At 33.8% G+C, this 16353-nt stretch overlaps 1 protein-coding gene across 2 annotated transcripts in view; it reads left to right on the top strand.

Moving 5' to 3' along the window:
- LOC110115872 (probable isoprenylcysteine alpha-carbonyl methylesterase ICMEL1) overlaps positions 1-16353 on the top strand; it is a gene marked incomplete at its 3' end in the record, with an annotated part of 53731 nt that overhangs the window by 23423 nt on the left and 13955 nt on the right. For both annotated transcript variants that reach the window (XM_020849271.2, XM_020849270.2), the window contains 2 exon segments: positions 8668-8733; positions 8833-8976. In XM_020849271.2, coding sequence (XP_020704930.1) covers positions 8668-8733; positions 8833-8976 — 210 coding nt within the window.

Raw genomic sequence — 16353 nt, 5'->3', positions numbered from 1 at the left:
AGTACACTTTTATTAAAATATGTATATTATTGATAACATAGTATAATATTCTACATATTAACTGCATTGAATACTGTATGATACATGATGCATATATTATTATTATGATATGAAATATGTGTGTAATTGCAAGAAAGGTTGTCTAATTATAGACTAGTTCAGATTGATATGTTTTTCCACTACGTTCGAAAAACATGCACTACTTAAGTTTTGCAAACTTCCCCACTATGTTGGAACAATGTGAATAGGTATTTTTTTTCACAGGTTTCTCCACTACATTGGAACAACATGAACATGTACTAATTTAGGGATTTTTGAAATCATACCTACATGAGCGAGGCGATGGCGACGACAATGTCAAGATAACAAGGTTGCAAGACAACTTATTCTTTCTTTTTTATTTCTTTCTTTTTTTTGTTTTTCTACCTTTGCTCTTTTTTTTACCTAAATGTATAGTGTATAGGCGGATGTATTTTGTTGCTCTCTATTTAGAGAGAGAGGATTAGAGAGAGAGTGAGGGTAGAGAGGGAGAGGAAGTGAGAGGTTCTTCTCTCTGGTTTAGAGAGCGAGTGGAAGAGAGGATGAGGGATTGGTGGGGGAGGACCTCTCTATGTTTAGGGAGTGGAAGGAGGAAATGGCTTCGATTTAGTGTGAGCCTGTGAGGAATAGGAGAAGTGTTGGGAGGTTGTGGGTTTATTGTAGGTGCATGAGGAGGAAATAGGAATTGGTGGAGAAATGTTGGAATGCTCTAGTTTTACCTTAGTTGCATGAGGAGGAAATGAGATGGGCTATAGAAGGTGGTTTAGGATGAAAAAGGGAGAGGGAGTGAGGCCTTGTGTGTCGGTTAGTAGTTGTTGTGAGTTTGATTAATGCAAGAGTTCATGAAGAGAAATGGAGAGGTAGCAACTTCTATACGAGCATGATCAGGCTAGGGTTTGTATTCATGTGAGGTAGAAGTGGAGTAGGAGATCTGAGTGTGATGAGAAGAAGGGTTTGGGATGCATGAGAGGTGGGATGTTTGGCTATGTGAGTGGAGTTTACTAGGTCAAGTATGAGGGTGATGGTACTCTAGAATTGCAGCATTTGCTGTGAAACTTTTATACTTGACATGTTCTTTATATGGCTGTGAAAGAAATTGGAGTATCTGCAACCAAGTACATGCAAAGAGGAGAAATTGTTTGTCGACATTGAGGATAAATTCACTGGTGTACATTATGTATAATAAGAGACTCAGTGACATGAACTTGAAGAAAAAAGGATTAATGGATGATGAAGATCTTTTACTTTGTGAGGATGTGACATCTGATGATGAGTGATTTGTAGATGATGAAGTTGAAGTGATGCCGTTTGAATTACAAGATGAAGATTTAAATGTTGATTTCTTTGATGGTCATAAAACATCTGCATCCACCACAACTCAAGAACAAATCAAAAAAGATATATAAATAATAATTTTTTTTAGACTTTTATTAATGTTTTACACGATTATTCATTTTAATATTGTTCAAAAATATTTAGGAAGAGGAAGATGATTGATATTGAGGAAGGAGCTGATTGGGAGATATTGGACTCTATAGGAGAGGAGGAAGGGGAGAGCACTTCATTATAATGATGATTCAAATGAAGACCCCCTTAGTGATGATATTCCTGATGGCTTATGAGTTCTTACATGATATGTCATTGCTATTTACTTTTGGAATTATATATTAATGAAAAGAATACTGTGATTTGGGAAAGATAGAGTTTGAGTTGAACTATATTTTATGTTGTCTTATTACTGGGATATTTTGATTTCACTTCATATAGTGTGTCTTTTTTATATTTTATATGAAGACCCCCTGCAGCTGCCGCGTGCGTGCTTGCCCTGCCGCGGTGCGCCTGCCTCATCCCGAACCGTCCTTGCAGCTGAAGCTTGTGCGCGTCCAGAACCGGCCTTGCCGCGTCCTGAACGAGAACCCAATTGTTTAAGTTTTTTTTTTTAAATCTGTGTTGGGTCGTGTAAACCCAGCAACCCGCGTGGTTCGGGTTCAAGTTGAAAAAGCTGACCCGTTTACAAAAATGGGTCGGGTTCGGGTTGACCTGTTTAGAGCCGGGTCAATTTGGGTTCGACCCAAACCCGACCAGCTGACCCGAATTGACACCCCTACTAGAAATAGTGTAGGTGTTATTATAGATAAGAGTTTGAAGGATAATGTTATAAAAATTAATAGGATTGGAGATAGAATTATAGCTTTAAAGATTATTATTGATGCTAAGATTTTTAATATTATAAGTGCTTACTCCTCAAGTAGGTTGGGATATGAGTTCTAAATTAAATTTTTGGAATGACTTAGAAGAATTAATACAAAAGATACCTCTTAAAAAAAGAGTTTTTATCGGATGAGATTTAAATGAACATGTTGGTAGAGAGGTAGATGATTTTAAAAACATTTAAGGTGGCCATGTGTTTGAAACGACAAATAAAGGAGGCAAGAACATATTAGATTTTTGTTTAGCTTATGATTTTTTAATTGCTAATACCTTATTTAAAAAAAAGAATGAGCATCTCATCACTTATAAAAATGGATATAGTACAACTCAGATTGATTATTTTCTTATAAGAAAATAAGATCGTTTTGATTGCAAAGATTATAAAGTTATTCTGAGTGAAAATTTATGTACCCAACATCGATTATTAATTTTGGACTTTAAGATAAAGGGACAGAAAATAAAAAATAAAGTATAACGGTATTATAGGATTAGATGGGGACACTTAAATAATATTAATAAAAATATTTTTGAGAGTAAGATTTTAGATCTTAAGATTTTATCTGTGCATGAGGATGCTAATGTTATGTGGGATGAAGTGGCTAGTGATATTAAGAATATTGCAAAAGATGTGCTTGGAGTATCAAAGGGAAAAACTCCTAATAGTAAAAATAGTTGGTGGTGGAATCCAATTGTGCAAGAAAAGATTAAAAATAAGATTTGTTATAAAAATTGGTTTAGTTTCAAAAATTCTGATAATTGGGAAAGATATAAAGAGGCTCGTAAGGAATCTAAAAAAGCAATATGCGATGCAAAGACCTTAGCTTTAAGTGATTTATATAAAAGATTAGATATTAAGGAGGGAGAAAGATATATGTATAAATTAGCCAAACAAAGAGATAGGAGCTATGTTGCACGGATACGCCTATTTATGAGGCATGCTATATCAGATATGTGTCGGATACGGATACGCCTCCGATACGGCAGGGATACGTGTCGGATACGGCTATGCCGTGTCCAATTAAAATATTATTTAAATTTGATCGGACACGCGTATCAGATACGCGTGTCCTATTAAAAAAAATAGAGCCGTAATTTGCCCTATTCATTTCGGCTATCCGCTCGATATCTTTATTCATTTATGTGGCTTAAACATTTCAACGAGCTAGGTTTTTCATTTCCGCGTAGGTCTTCATCTTCTTCGTTATAGTCGAAGGAGCGGCTCGACGACGCAAGCATAGAAGCAAACATGATCATCCTTCATCGACAAAGAGGCTAGACGACGCGAGCATTAAATCCGACAGAATCCTTCGTCGACGGAGCGACTCGACAACACGATTAGTGAAGTCGATGTGAGCATTGAAGGTTCATTTTCTTCATTCTTCGTTTTCTTAATCATAGGCTCGGTATCAGAACTCGGTACTGCTCGGTACTCAGTACCGCTCTGTGCTCGGTATCGCTTGGTACTGCTCAGTACCACTCGATACTACTCGGTACTACTCGGTATGCTCGATACCGGAACTCGGTATCGCTCGGTACTGCTCGGTATAGAGGGATACCTATCGGAACTCGGTATCGCTCGGTACTGCTCGGTATAGAGGGATACCGAATGGTACCAAGCAGTACTGAGAAGGAAGAGAACTTTAAAATAAGTCTTATAATAAAATTTTGTTCCGGGGGCGCTGCCCCCTTGGACCCCTGGCAGAGGCACAACATATCTACACTTTTAATTAAAAATTTTCATGTTTCAAATTCATGTTGATTAATTTGTGTCGATCTTTCGTAGGATAATGAGCTCTAGTGGTGTGGGAATTGAGTCTACTGATTGTCCATTAGAGACAATTATTGAAGATAACAAACCTCTGTGGGGTTATGTGACCAAAATAGGTAAAACATCAGAAGGGGGTGGCAATATTGCTTTCAAATGCAATTTTTGTAATGCCACATACAAATGATCATATTATAGAGTGAAAGCTCATTTGTTAAAGATTAGTGGTCATGGAATTAAACTATGCTCGAGTATAAGCTCATCACAAATGGCTGAATTGCAAAGAAAAATCAGTGAAGCTGGGAAAATGAGTAAAAAAGAGCTTCCAAAACATATTCCACTTCCAAGCACTCATACTTCATATCCTTCATCATATTCTTCAATTAAAAGTGATGACAATACTGTTAATAAGGGGCCTTTTCGGATGGAGGGATTTGAATAAAAAAGAAGAAAACATGTTGTAGATAGTGCTTTGAAGAAAGCATTTAATTTACAAATGAGAGAACAACTAGATGGGGAAATAGCTAGAATGTTTTACTCAGCTGGACTTCCTTTTAACCTAGCAAGAAATCCACATTACAAGAATGCATTTACCTATGCATGCAATAATAATCTTGCAGGATATGTGCCACATGGATATAATATCATTAGAACGAAGTTGTTGCAAAGAGAGAGGGATAATATTGAGAAGTTGTTCAAGCATACTAGAGGAGTTTGGAAGGAAAAATGAGTTACTTTGGTTTGTGATGGGTGGATATATCCACAAAGAAGACCACTTATCAACTTCATGGCTATAACAGAGAGTTATCCTATGTTTATCAAAGCTCTAAATTGTGAAGGACAGTATAAGGATAAGTTCTTCATTTCTAATTTAATCAAAGAAGTTATCATGATGGTGGGGCCTTCAAACATCATCCAGGTCATTATTGATAATGCACTTGTTTGTAGAGCTGCAGGTCTACTTGTAGAGCAAGCCTATCCTCATATTTTTTGGACACCCTGTGTTGTGCATACGCTTAATCTTGCTTTGAAGAATATTTGTACAGCTAAGAATATCGAGGCAAATGAAATCACATACAATGAATGTCTTTGGATAATAGTGATTGCTGGAGATGCAGTTATAATTAGGAATTTTATTATGAAACACTCTTTGAGACTCTCTATATTAAATGATTTCTCTAATTTGAAGATGCTTGCAGTTGCTGAAACTCGGTTTGCCTTGGTTATAGTGATGTTGAGAAAATTCAAAAAAATAAAAAAATGCTCTTCAAGCTATGGTGATCAGTGACAAATGATCCTGTTATAGGGAAGATGATGTTGGAAAGGCTAGATATGTAAAGGAGAAGCTTTTAAATGATTTATGGTGGGATGAGATTGAATACATCATAATTTTCACATATCCAATTTATGAGATGTTGAGAGTAGCTGATACGGATAAGTCTTGTTTACATCTGATCTATGAAATGTGGGATTCAATGCTTGCCAAAGTAAAAGAAATTATATATAGACATGAGAGGAAGGCATTTCATGAAGACTCAAACTTCTAGGATGTTGTTTATACTATTTTAGAAGATAGGTGGAGCAAAATCAATACACCTTTACATTGCTTGGCTCACTTACTAAATCCCAGGTAAATTTCAACATTTTTCATTATTAATTCATAATTTGTTGTTTAATAATTTCAACATTTTTTCATTATTTCATTTTAATATTTTTTGAAGATATTCAACTAAAGAATGGCTTCAAGAGGATCCTTAAAGAGTTTCTCCACAAAAAGATTTAGAAATTTCAATTATGAGGAAGACATGTTTGAAGCGTTATTTTCCAAATGTGGAGGAGAGAAGAAGTGTCAATATTGAATTTGCTAAATTTTTTGGTTATTTAGAAGACTTTGGTGACCAAGAGTCATTACGTGATAGGTGGAGAATTGATTCGAAAATGTGGTGGATTATACATGGAGCTTCAGCACCTCTACTTCAAACAATTGCCATAAAATTGCTTGGCCAAGTTTCATCCTCATCTTGTTGTGAAAGAAATTGGAGCACATACTCGTTCATCCAATCAATGAAGAGAAATAAAATTACTCCACAACGGGCTAAAGATTTAGTTTATGTGCATACAAACCTTCAGCTTCTCTCAAGGAAAACTCCAACTTATATGGAAGGAGACAACAGGATGTGGGATGTTGTTGGAGATGGATTTGAATCTCTTGAGGATATGAGAATATTAGAAATTGCTAATCTTTCACTTGATGAGCCTGAATTAGAAGCTATGATATTTATTGAAGATGATATAGAAATTCAAAGACAAACCACTGAAGAAGCTAATCCTATCATTCATTCTATTGAATAGTTGAAATTTTATGTGCTGGACAATTTATCTTCTTGTTTTTGTTGTTGTATTAGACATTTAAATATTTAATGCTTACTTTTATTTCAATTTTTTTTGTCATTTCAAATATTACACTTTGACAACTTTCTTAATTTTTATGTATTATTTTTATATTATAATGTCATATCCGCGCCGTATCCGTATCCTTTATTTTTAAGAATTGACATGTCCCGTATCCATATCGTGTCGTATTCGTATCGTCGTATCCGTATCGGTGCAACATAGGATAGGAGTAGTAAGGATTTAGTTCAAGTGAAATGTATTAAGGATGAAGATTAAAAAATATTTTTTCCTAGAAGATGATATTCAACAAAGGTGAATGAGATATTTTCCTAAACCTTTTAATGGGGTGTGGGTATGCTTAGGAGATGAAGGAATTTCTTGACTAACTAAACTTTTTAATACTATTTTGAAGACTAAAAAGATGCTAGATGAGTGGAGAATGAGTGTGTTAATTCATATTTTTAAGAATAAAGATGATGCACAAGATTGTGCGAATTATAGATGAATTAAGTTAATGTGTCATACTTTAAAACTATGGGAGCGAGTTTTGGAGCATAGGTTGCGGCGTGATACTAATGTTTCTCAAAATCAATTTGGATTCATGCCGGGTAGGTCGACTATTGAAGCCATACATTTATTAAGAGGTTTGATGGAGAAATATAGAGAAAATAAGGAGGATCTACATATAATATTTATTGATTTAGAAAAGCATATGATAAAGTTCCAAGAGAAGTGGTATGGAGCGTTCTTGAAAAGAAAGGAGTTAATAACGCTTATATTCAAATCATTAAAGATATGTATGCAGGAGCTATTACTTGTGTTCAAACACAAGGAGGTTTGACCAAGTATTTCCCTATTTCAGTTGGGTTACATAAAGGATCAACCTTAAGCCCATATCTTTTTGCTTTAGTCATGGATGTTCTCACTAGACATTTGCAAGAGGATATACCTTGGTGTATGCTTTTTGCTGATGATATTCTTCTTGTTGATAAGACTAGAGAGGGACTTGAAGATAAACTTGAATTATGGAGGTCAACCTTAGAGTCTAAAGGTTTTCGCTTGAGTAGATCTAAAACGGAATATATGAAATGTAATTTTAGTGAGAATAGACCTAGTGAGGGGATTGTGACTTTGGGTGATCAAGTCATTAATAAGAGTACACGTTTTAGATATCTTGGATCTATTGTTCAGAATGATGATGAAATAGATGGGGATATTATCAGCAGAATTAAAGTTAGATGGTTGAAGTGGAGTAATGCATCGGACTTGTTGTGTGATAGAAAAGTACCCCTCAAACTTAAGGGGAAATTCTATAAGATGGTGGTGAGGCCTGCAATGCTTTATGGTGCCGAATGCTGGCCATTAAAAGAGAAGCATAATACTAAGTTAAGTGTGGCAGAGATGAGGATGCTCAGGTGGATGAGTGGCTTTACCCTTAGAGATAGGAGACGAAATGAGCATATACTTGAAAAGGTTGGAGTAGCTCCAGTAGAAGATAAGATTAGAGAGAGTCGCCTTAGATAGTTTGGTCACATAAAACGGCGGCCTTTCGATGACCCGGTTAGGAGAGTAGTGGTTTTAGATTTGTCTTATGTTAAGAAAGGTGAAGGCAGACCTAAAAAGACTTGGTTAGAAAATATTAGGAATGACCTTTCTTTATTAGATTTAAACGAGAATTTGACTTTTAATAGGACATAATGAAGAAAAATGATTCATGTTGCCGACCCCACGTAGTGGGATAAAGGCTTGATGTTGTTGTTGTTGTTGTTGGTTGTGACTGGGATAGAAATACTTTAACTTATTTTGTTTCATAAAATGCTGCTACTAACAAATGCGAATTTTGATGTGCAATAAACATAGGGGTTGCAGTAGCTGCCACATTTTATATCATTCTGTGATCTTGTGATTGGCAATACAGACTTATACAATGAAGTGAACTCATTAAAAATGCTATTAGTTCATGAAAATTTGAGTAGATACTCTGATTTTATAAAATTTATGATGATATTTTGTAAGGTAGGCATGAATCTTTAAACCTTAGAATGGCTGATGGAAGTTATTACTAATGATGACTATTTGAGCTTTCAGGAATCTCTGAGTGCTTTCCGAGACTTTAAACTCAAGCAGATGTGATAGGATTTTGTGCTCCATTTTTTTTCCTGGAGTTATTTTTCTCTCTTATTTGTTGCGTATTACGATTTCAGAAGGCATTGGTTATCCTTTGCATTGTTAATACATTTATAAAATCTAATGATTAGGTACAATATGCTCAACTTGGTTGATCACTTCCATAGGCGTGGTCTATACCGTTCAATTTTCCTCAGGTATTCATTTTCTTATTTTACAGGATGCTCTCACTGGTCTCTTTTGAAATTTGGACTTATTTTGTAGATCTTTTAACCTATTGAATTTCTCCACTGTAGCATAATGGAAGGGGAGCAATCCTTGAGACACTTTTCTCCTGAAATTGTTGTGAGAAACTTGAGCGCAAGATTTGGTGTTCCTCCGCTTCCTCCCATGATACTTTATCATGGAACAGGGGATTATTCCATACCATCAGATGCTAGGTTTGCTCCACGTGTATTTTAAGAAAAAAATTAATATGGCTTTATAACATTTCATTCTCTTCACTCAAGGTTATAATATAAGGTAGCAGGTGACGAGCTGTGATTATGAAATTTCTGTATATATGTTGAATTGATCATAGAAAAGATCTTTAAACTAAAGAACCAAAGTGACTTCTCTAAATTTTTTAATATGAATTCAAATTTAGAGTATTTTATTTTATCTTGAATGTTGGAGCAAAATTTAGTATTTCATATTAATAAGAATCAAAATTGTGGTGGAACTTTCTGCATAGTCAAGATTACTTAGGCCCTGCTTAGACCTTGTATCGTTAGGAGCATAAAGCACTGGGCAGGACATACCAATAAGAAAATCTGTGAGTTTGATTTAATTTTCTCTTTCTTGTTAAAATTCTTGACATTCTTTCCCTTTCTATTGTACAAAAACTTAATATGTTAAGTAGCAATAAGTTTATTACCGAAAACTTCTGAGATAATCATCCATACACCTAGAAGCCTAACTGCATTAACATGTTCTGAAGGTGGTCTGCCTTTTAGGCCTGTATGAAACTTAAAATGTGAATTTATTTGAAAATCAAGCAAGCATACCTGTCTGTAAGCCAGAGCATTGTGCACCACCTAAAAAATTCATTTCCTTTCTCTAACCGTTTATTTCATGAATTAAAATTATTTCTATGCATTTCTGAGCTTCTCATCTATGATACCCCATATGTTTGAAATTCATCAATTGCAATTAATGTGGGTACATTTTTAGGAGAGTTTTAACGAAAACGTTTTGGGTCAAATTTTAGATGGCAGATTAGAGGTTCTAGGTTTCTCTTAGGTGCAAGTCCCTATGGTTAAGTATCCCTCCTGGTATCAAGAGAAACTTTCGATTAATGCCAGTTAGAAAAACACTAATTACCGAGCATATAGTGAGAGCAATTTTTTATTTTAAGATTTGGTATTGGGATTTGAAATTTACTACATTATACTTAAAGTTGGTGGTAAGGGCATAAGGATTTGAAATTTAAGAGCAAGATCTCATAGTTGCATCATTTTGCGTTATCATGATTTCTTGCTTACTTGGCTAGAGGAGGTAGTCAGCTCAACCTGACTGAAAGATTCTTGTTGGCAGTCATAAGTTGTTTTGCCCCATGGTACTTTGTAGACAGGATGGATGCTTGCCTTAAGGGACATATTTAAGTTAGCCTTAGCTACCAAAGGGTTTTGTCACTATCAATTATACCTTATGATTCATTTCTAAAAGATTTTGAGCCACTAGGTAATATACGGGCTTTAACCATGATCATAATTTAATGATGTTATTTGGTTGACCATCAAGTCCGAGGGCCCCGGTCATGACCGTTTATTTGTAGTACCATTTAGCTGTAAAAATTGTCGATTAGAGGATATGTGTCACGTCCTTACTAGAGAGATATCATTTGAGAATGAATCATAACGATACACTGGACATGACATTCCTTCTTTTGTGAGCCTAAAATATTATCAAATTTATCACTCTAAAAACACTGTTGGTATAGTGGATGGAATTTTTTTTTGAGTATTATTGGCAATCGGTTTCACTTGAATAATTTGAATTTTATGAATTTTCTCATATCCTTACATTTCCCTGAATTTGTGCCGAAAATAATTTATACAAGAATCTGAGGGTTCTCTGGTTGAAAGTCACTGTCAATACAATTTTCATTGAGGCTTTCAGACAATTTTATTTTATTATTTGAATTCTTTTGGTAATTTATATAATATATTATATATTAAGGAGGCAAAAAAATGTATGTATAAGTTAATCAAACAAAGAACTATGAAAAGTAAAAGATTTAGTTCAAGTGAGTGCACTAAGGATGAATATAAAAATTGTTTTCTTAGAAGATAGATATTCTACAAATCTGGATGCGATATTTTGATAAGTTTTTCATAAAAATTGTGAGAATATGATTGAGTTTAATGACCTTAGCACCCTAAATGAAAATAAATTTTTTTATTTTTGTTGTCATATTAGCAAAACTGAAGTTGGAGAGGCTCTAAAAAATGAAGTTTTGAAAAGCAATGAGACCTGATAATATTTTAATAGAGGTGTGAAAATGCTTCGTATATGAAGGGGTTTATTGGCTTAATAAAATTTTTAATATTATTTTGAAGACAAAAAAGATGTCAGATGAGTGGAGTGTATTGGTTTTTATTTTAAGAATAAAGGCGATGCACAAGAGTGTGCAAGTTATAGATGAATTAAGTTAATGGGTCATATATTAAAATTATGTGAGAGGAATTGAGAATAGGTTACGACGTGATATTTATGTTTCTCAAAATCCATTTGGGTAAGTCTATTATGGAAGATATACATTTGTTGAGAAGTTTGATGGAGAAGTATAGAGAGAGTGAGGAGGATATATATGTGATATTTATTGATTTAGAAAAAGCATATGAGAAAGTTCAACGAGAAGTACTATGGAGAGATCTAAAAAAGATAGAAGTTAATAATGTATAATCAAGTCATTAAGAATATATATGAAGGAGCTATTATTTGTATTCAAACAAAAGGTGGTTTAACTAAGTATTTTCTTATTTCAATTGGATTACATCAATGATTACCTTTAAGCCTATATCTTTTTTGCTTTAGTCATAGATGTTCTTATTAGACATTTGCAAGAGGATTTACCCTGATGTATATTTTTGCTGATGATATTCTTCTTGTTGATAAGAGTGGAGAGGGAGTTAAAGGAAAATTTGAATTATGGAGGTTAACCTTTGAGTCTAAATGCTTTCATTTGAGTAGATCTAAAATTGAATACATGAAGTTTAATTATCTAGTAATAGTTCTAATCATGAGCTTGTGACTTTGGGTGATTAAGTCATTAAAAAGAGTGCATGTTATAGATACCTCAGGTCGATTATTCAAAGCGAAGTAAAATAGATGGGATATTATTAGTAGAATTCTTCTTGGATGGTTGAAGTGGAGTGATTCATCGGGCCTCTTGTGTGATTAACCTTAACGGAAAATTTTATAAGATGATGGTTAATACTTGTGAGTTTGCAATGTAAAATGAATTTTGTTTAGATGTCAAAGGTAGTCCTAAAATACCTGATTAGAAAGTATTATAAATGACCTTAGTTTATTATATTTAAATGAGAATTTGACTCTTAATAAAACACAATGGAGAAAAAGGATTCATTTAGTCGATCCCACATAGTGAGATAAATGTTTTGATGATCTTGTATTTGAATCATGTCAACTTTGCCTACCTGTCAATAGTCAAAATCCAGCATAAAACTTCTCAAATAATCATGGCATAAATCCTTTAATACATTGTGCTAATGTTAGGACGTTCCCGAAAACCGACGTGCTGTATGACTTGAATACAATGAGAAGTGTGCAAGGGTCGCTGCATCGGTGCCTAGATGTAGTGTTAAATAGGTATGGATTCCCACATCATTCACGAATGTGAGAAAAGAAGCTAGTCTATGAAACTAAAATTAGGTTAGGAACTGGGATTGTAGGTTCTGTTATAAGTAAATTATCGGAATTAGTTGATATTATGATTCATAGGAAGATAAATATTCTATGCATTCAAAAAACTAAATGTGTGGGAGAGAAGACTAAGGAGATTGATAGTTTAGGGTTTAAACTTTGATATTCTAGTATGAGCCATACTATAAATGGTGTAGGTGTGATTATATATAAGAATTTGAAAGATAATTATATAAAAATTGATATAATTAGATATAAAATTATAGTTTTCAAGATTATTATTGATTGTAAGATTATTAATATTGTAAGTGCTTATATTCCTTTAGTAGGTTTGGATATATATTCAGAATTAAAATTTTGGAATAACTTAGAGGAATTAATGTAAAAGATATATTTTGAAGAAAGAGTTTTTATTGGTAGAGATTTAAGTGGACATATTGGTAGAAAAGTATAGGATTTTAAAAGAATTCATAGTGGCTATGTATTTGGAGCGACTAATAAAGGTGGTCAGACTATATTAGATTTTGCTCTAGCTTACGATTTTGTAATTGCTAATGCATTTTTTAAGAAAAAAGATGAGCATTTCATCACTTAAAAGAATGGATATAATAAAACTTAGATTGATTATTTTCTTCTATGAAAAATAGATTGTTTAGATTGCAATGATTATAAAGTTATTCCAAGTGAAAATCTTTTTATCCAGTATCGCTTATTAGTTTTGAAGGGGCAAAATATGAAAAATATAGTAAATCGTTATTCTAGGATTAGATGGTGACATTTAAAGAACTCTAACAAAAATATATTTCAGAGTAAGATTCACGATTTTAAGATTTTCTCGGTGCATGAGGAAGCTAATGTTATATAAGAAATAGTAGATTGTAATATTAAGAATGTCGCAAAGGATGTGCTTTGAGTATTAGAAGGAAAAGCTTATAATAATAAAATAATTAGTGATGGAATCAAAATATGCAAGAAAACATAAAAAAATAAGAAGCTCTGTTATTAAAATTGATTTAGATCTAAAGACTTTGAAAATTTAGAAATATATAAAGATGCTTGTTTAGAATTTAAGAAAGCAATCTGCGATGCAAAGTCTTTAATTTTTAATGATTTATATAATAGATTTTATACTAAAGAGTGCGAAAGATATATGTATAAGCTAGCTAAACAAAGAGATTAGAGTAGTAAGGATTTACTTTAACTGAAGTGCATTAAAGATGAATATCAAAATGTACTTTTTTTAGAAGAGGATATTCAATAATGGTGGATGAGATATTTTGCTAAGCTTTCAATATAGATTAGATTGTGAAAATACTATTGACTTTAGTAACCTTAGCACTTTAAATGAATAATGAGATTTTTATTTTTTTCGGCATATTAATAAAATTGAAATTAGAGGGGCTTTAAGGAAAATGAAGTGTGGAAAATTATTAAACCTGCTGATATTCCAATAGAGGCGTGTTAGAGGGGCTTTAAATAAAATGAAGTGTGAAAAATTATTGAACCTGCTGATATTCCAATAGAGGTGTGAAAAATGCTTAGCAATGAATGAATTTCTTACCTTACTAAACTTTTTTATATGAATTTGAAGACAAACGATGTTAGATGTATGGAGAACGAGTATTTTGATTCTTTTTTTAAGAATAAAGGTGATGCACAAGATTGTGTGAGTTATAAAGGTATTAAGTTGATGTGTCATTCTTTAAAATTTTAGGAGAGAGTTATGGAGCATAGGTTATGACATGATACTTATATTTCTCAAAATCAATTTGGATTCATCCCGGGTAGGTCTACTATAGAAGCCATACCTTTATTGAGAGGTTTGATGGAGAAATATAGAGAGTATAAGGATGATCTACTTATTATATTTATTGATTTAGGGAAAGCATATGATAAAGTTTCAAGAGAGGTGTTATGGAGAGTACTTGAAAAGAAGGGCTAATAATACTTACATTCAAGTCATTAGGGATATGTATATGCTGGAGCTGTTGCTAATGTTAAAATACAAGGTGGTTTGTCCAAATAATTTCCAATTTTTGTTGGATTACATCAAGGTTCAGTCTTAAGCCCATACCTTTTTTCTTTAGTCATGGATGTTCTTACTAAAGATTTGCTAGAGGATGTTACTTGGTGTACGCATTTTGCTAATGATATTCTTCTTGTTGATAAGACTAAAGAAGGCGTTGAAGGTAAACTTGAATTATGGAGGTCAACCTTAAAGTCTAAAAGTTTTCATTTGAGTAGATCTAAAATCGAATACATGGAATGTAATTTTAGCAGTAATAGATATAGTGGTGGGCTTGTAACTTTATGCAATCAAGTCATTGATAAGAGTACACCTTTTAGATATCTTGGGTCAATTGTTCAGAGTAATGGTGAAATGGATGTGAATATTATTAGTAGAATTCAAGTTGGATGGTTGAAGTGGAATGCATCAGGCTTGTTGTGTGATAGAAAAATACCACTCAAACTTAAGAGAAAATTCTATAAGATGTTGGTTAGACTTGCAATGCTTTATGGCATAGAATGTTGGCCATTAAAAGAGAAGCATAATATTAAGTCAAGTGTTGCAGAGATGAGGGTGCTCAGGTGGATGAGTGGCTTTACACTTAGAGATAGGATATGAAATTAGCATATACTTGAAAAGGTTGGAGTAACTCCAGTGGCGAATAAGATTAGAGGGAGTCGCTTTATATGGTTTGGTCAAATAAAACGGTAACCTTTATTTATTAGATCTAAATGAGAATTTAACTCTTAACATGATACAATAGAGAAAAAAGATTCATGTAGCCGATCCCATGTAGTGGGATTAAGGCTTGATGAGGATGATGATGTAAAAAAAGAAATTTTGAAAGTCTAATGCAAACATAAATTCATGTATATTCATGAGTTTTGAGGTTGCGTGCCCATTTAGTAAGTTCAAGTCTTGTTAATTCAAGTCCCTTTCAAAGCGGAGGATTGGATTTTAAATTTATATTTACTTTTAGTCTGCATAATATTCTCATATGCTAAATTTAAACATTTAGCATGTTATTCAGAGCACATGTAAGGAATTTAAATTTATTTTGAAATGATGTTTATGCTTTTTTGTGGGCTCCGAAAATTCGGCCTCGGCCTCCACTCGCTTTTCTTATTCGGCGAGGGAGTTTTAACGAACTAAGTTCCGAGGTAAATTTTGGAAGGCAGATGGGTTTGTAGATAAGACACTACCCAGAGATTTCGCCCTCATTTGGTGAGGACTTTATGATCTGAGTTCTGGTTTCCTATAGGCGCAAGCCCCTATAGTTAATTACCCCTCTCGATCACGAGAGAGAACTTTCGATTAAGGCTAGTCGTCGATCAGATACGTAGAATATACGTGTTATCTGGCATATAGTAGCAGCATAGGTTTGGATGTTGGTAGAAATTGGATTTGGAAATTGAGTTTGGATTTGGGAATTCAGAGAGATTTGAAAAGTTTGATATTTAAAATAGGAAATTTCACCACCTAGCACTTAAAGCTGATGGTGGGAGAATGGATGATAGTTAGGGGAAAAACCAAGAGGCAACCTTCCCTCGACGCTACGTGAGCGCTTCAGGTAGGTGTCAAAAATGACACCTGTCTTGCAAAAGAAATTTTTATCCCCGCCCGCTACTTGAGCGTTTAAGGGTGTTTTGGGTTGTTTATTATAAGAGAAAAAGGTGTTAGAAAAAACACAAATTTCCCCCTCTACACCACGTGGGTTCGTCTTCACGGGGGTACTTATATAAAAAAAACATTAAATAAAATAAAGACAATTTTTATCCCTTGCGCCGCAAGCGTCGCACCGGTTTCCCCCTAAACTGTACTGAGCGCCTCGGGGGTTTTCCGGCTCGGTTGCACAGCTTTGAGAGAGGATCCTTAATCATCA

Source organism: Dendrobium catenatum, unplaced genomic scaffold (genome assembly GCF_001605985.2).
Source record: "Dendrobium catenatum unplaced genomic scaffold, ASM160598v2 fragScaff_scaffold_873, whole genome shotgun sequence".
NCBI lineage: Eukaryota > Viridiplantae > Streptophyta > Magnoliopsida > Asparagales > Orchidaceae > Dendrobium > Dendrobium catenatum.
Note: the sequence above shows the minus strand (reverse complement) of the source record. Positions and strands in the feature narration are given on the sequence as shown.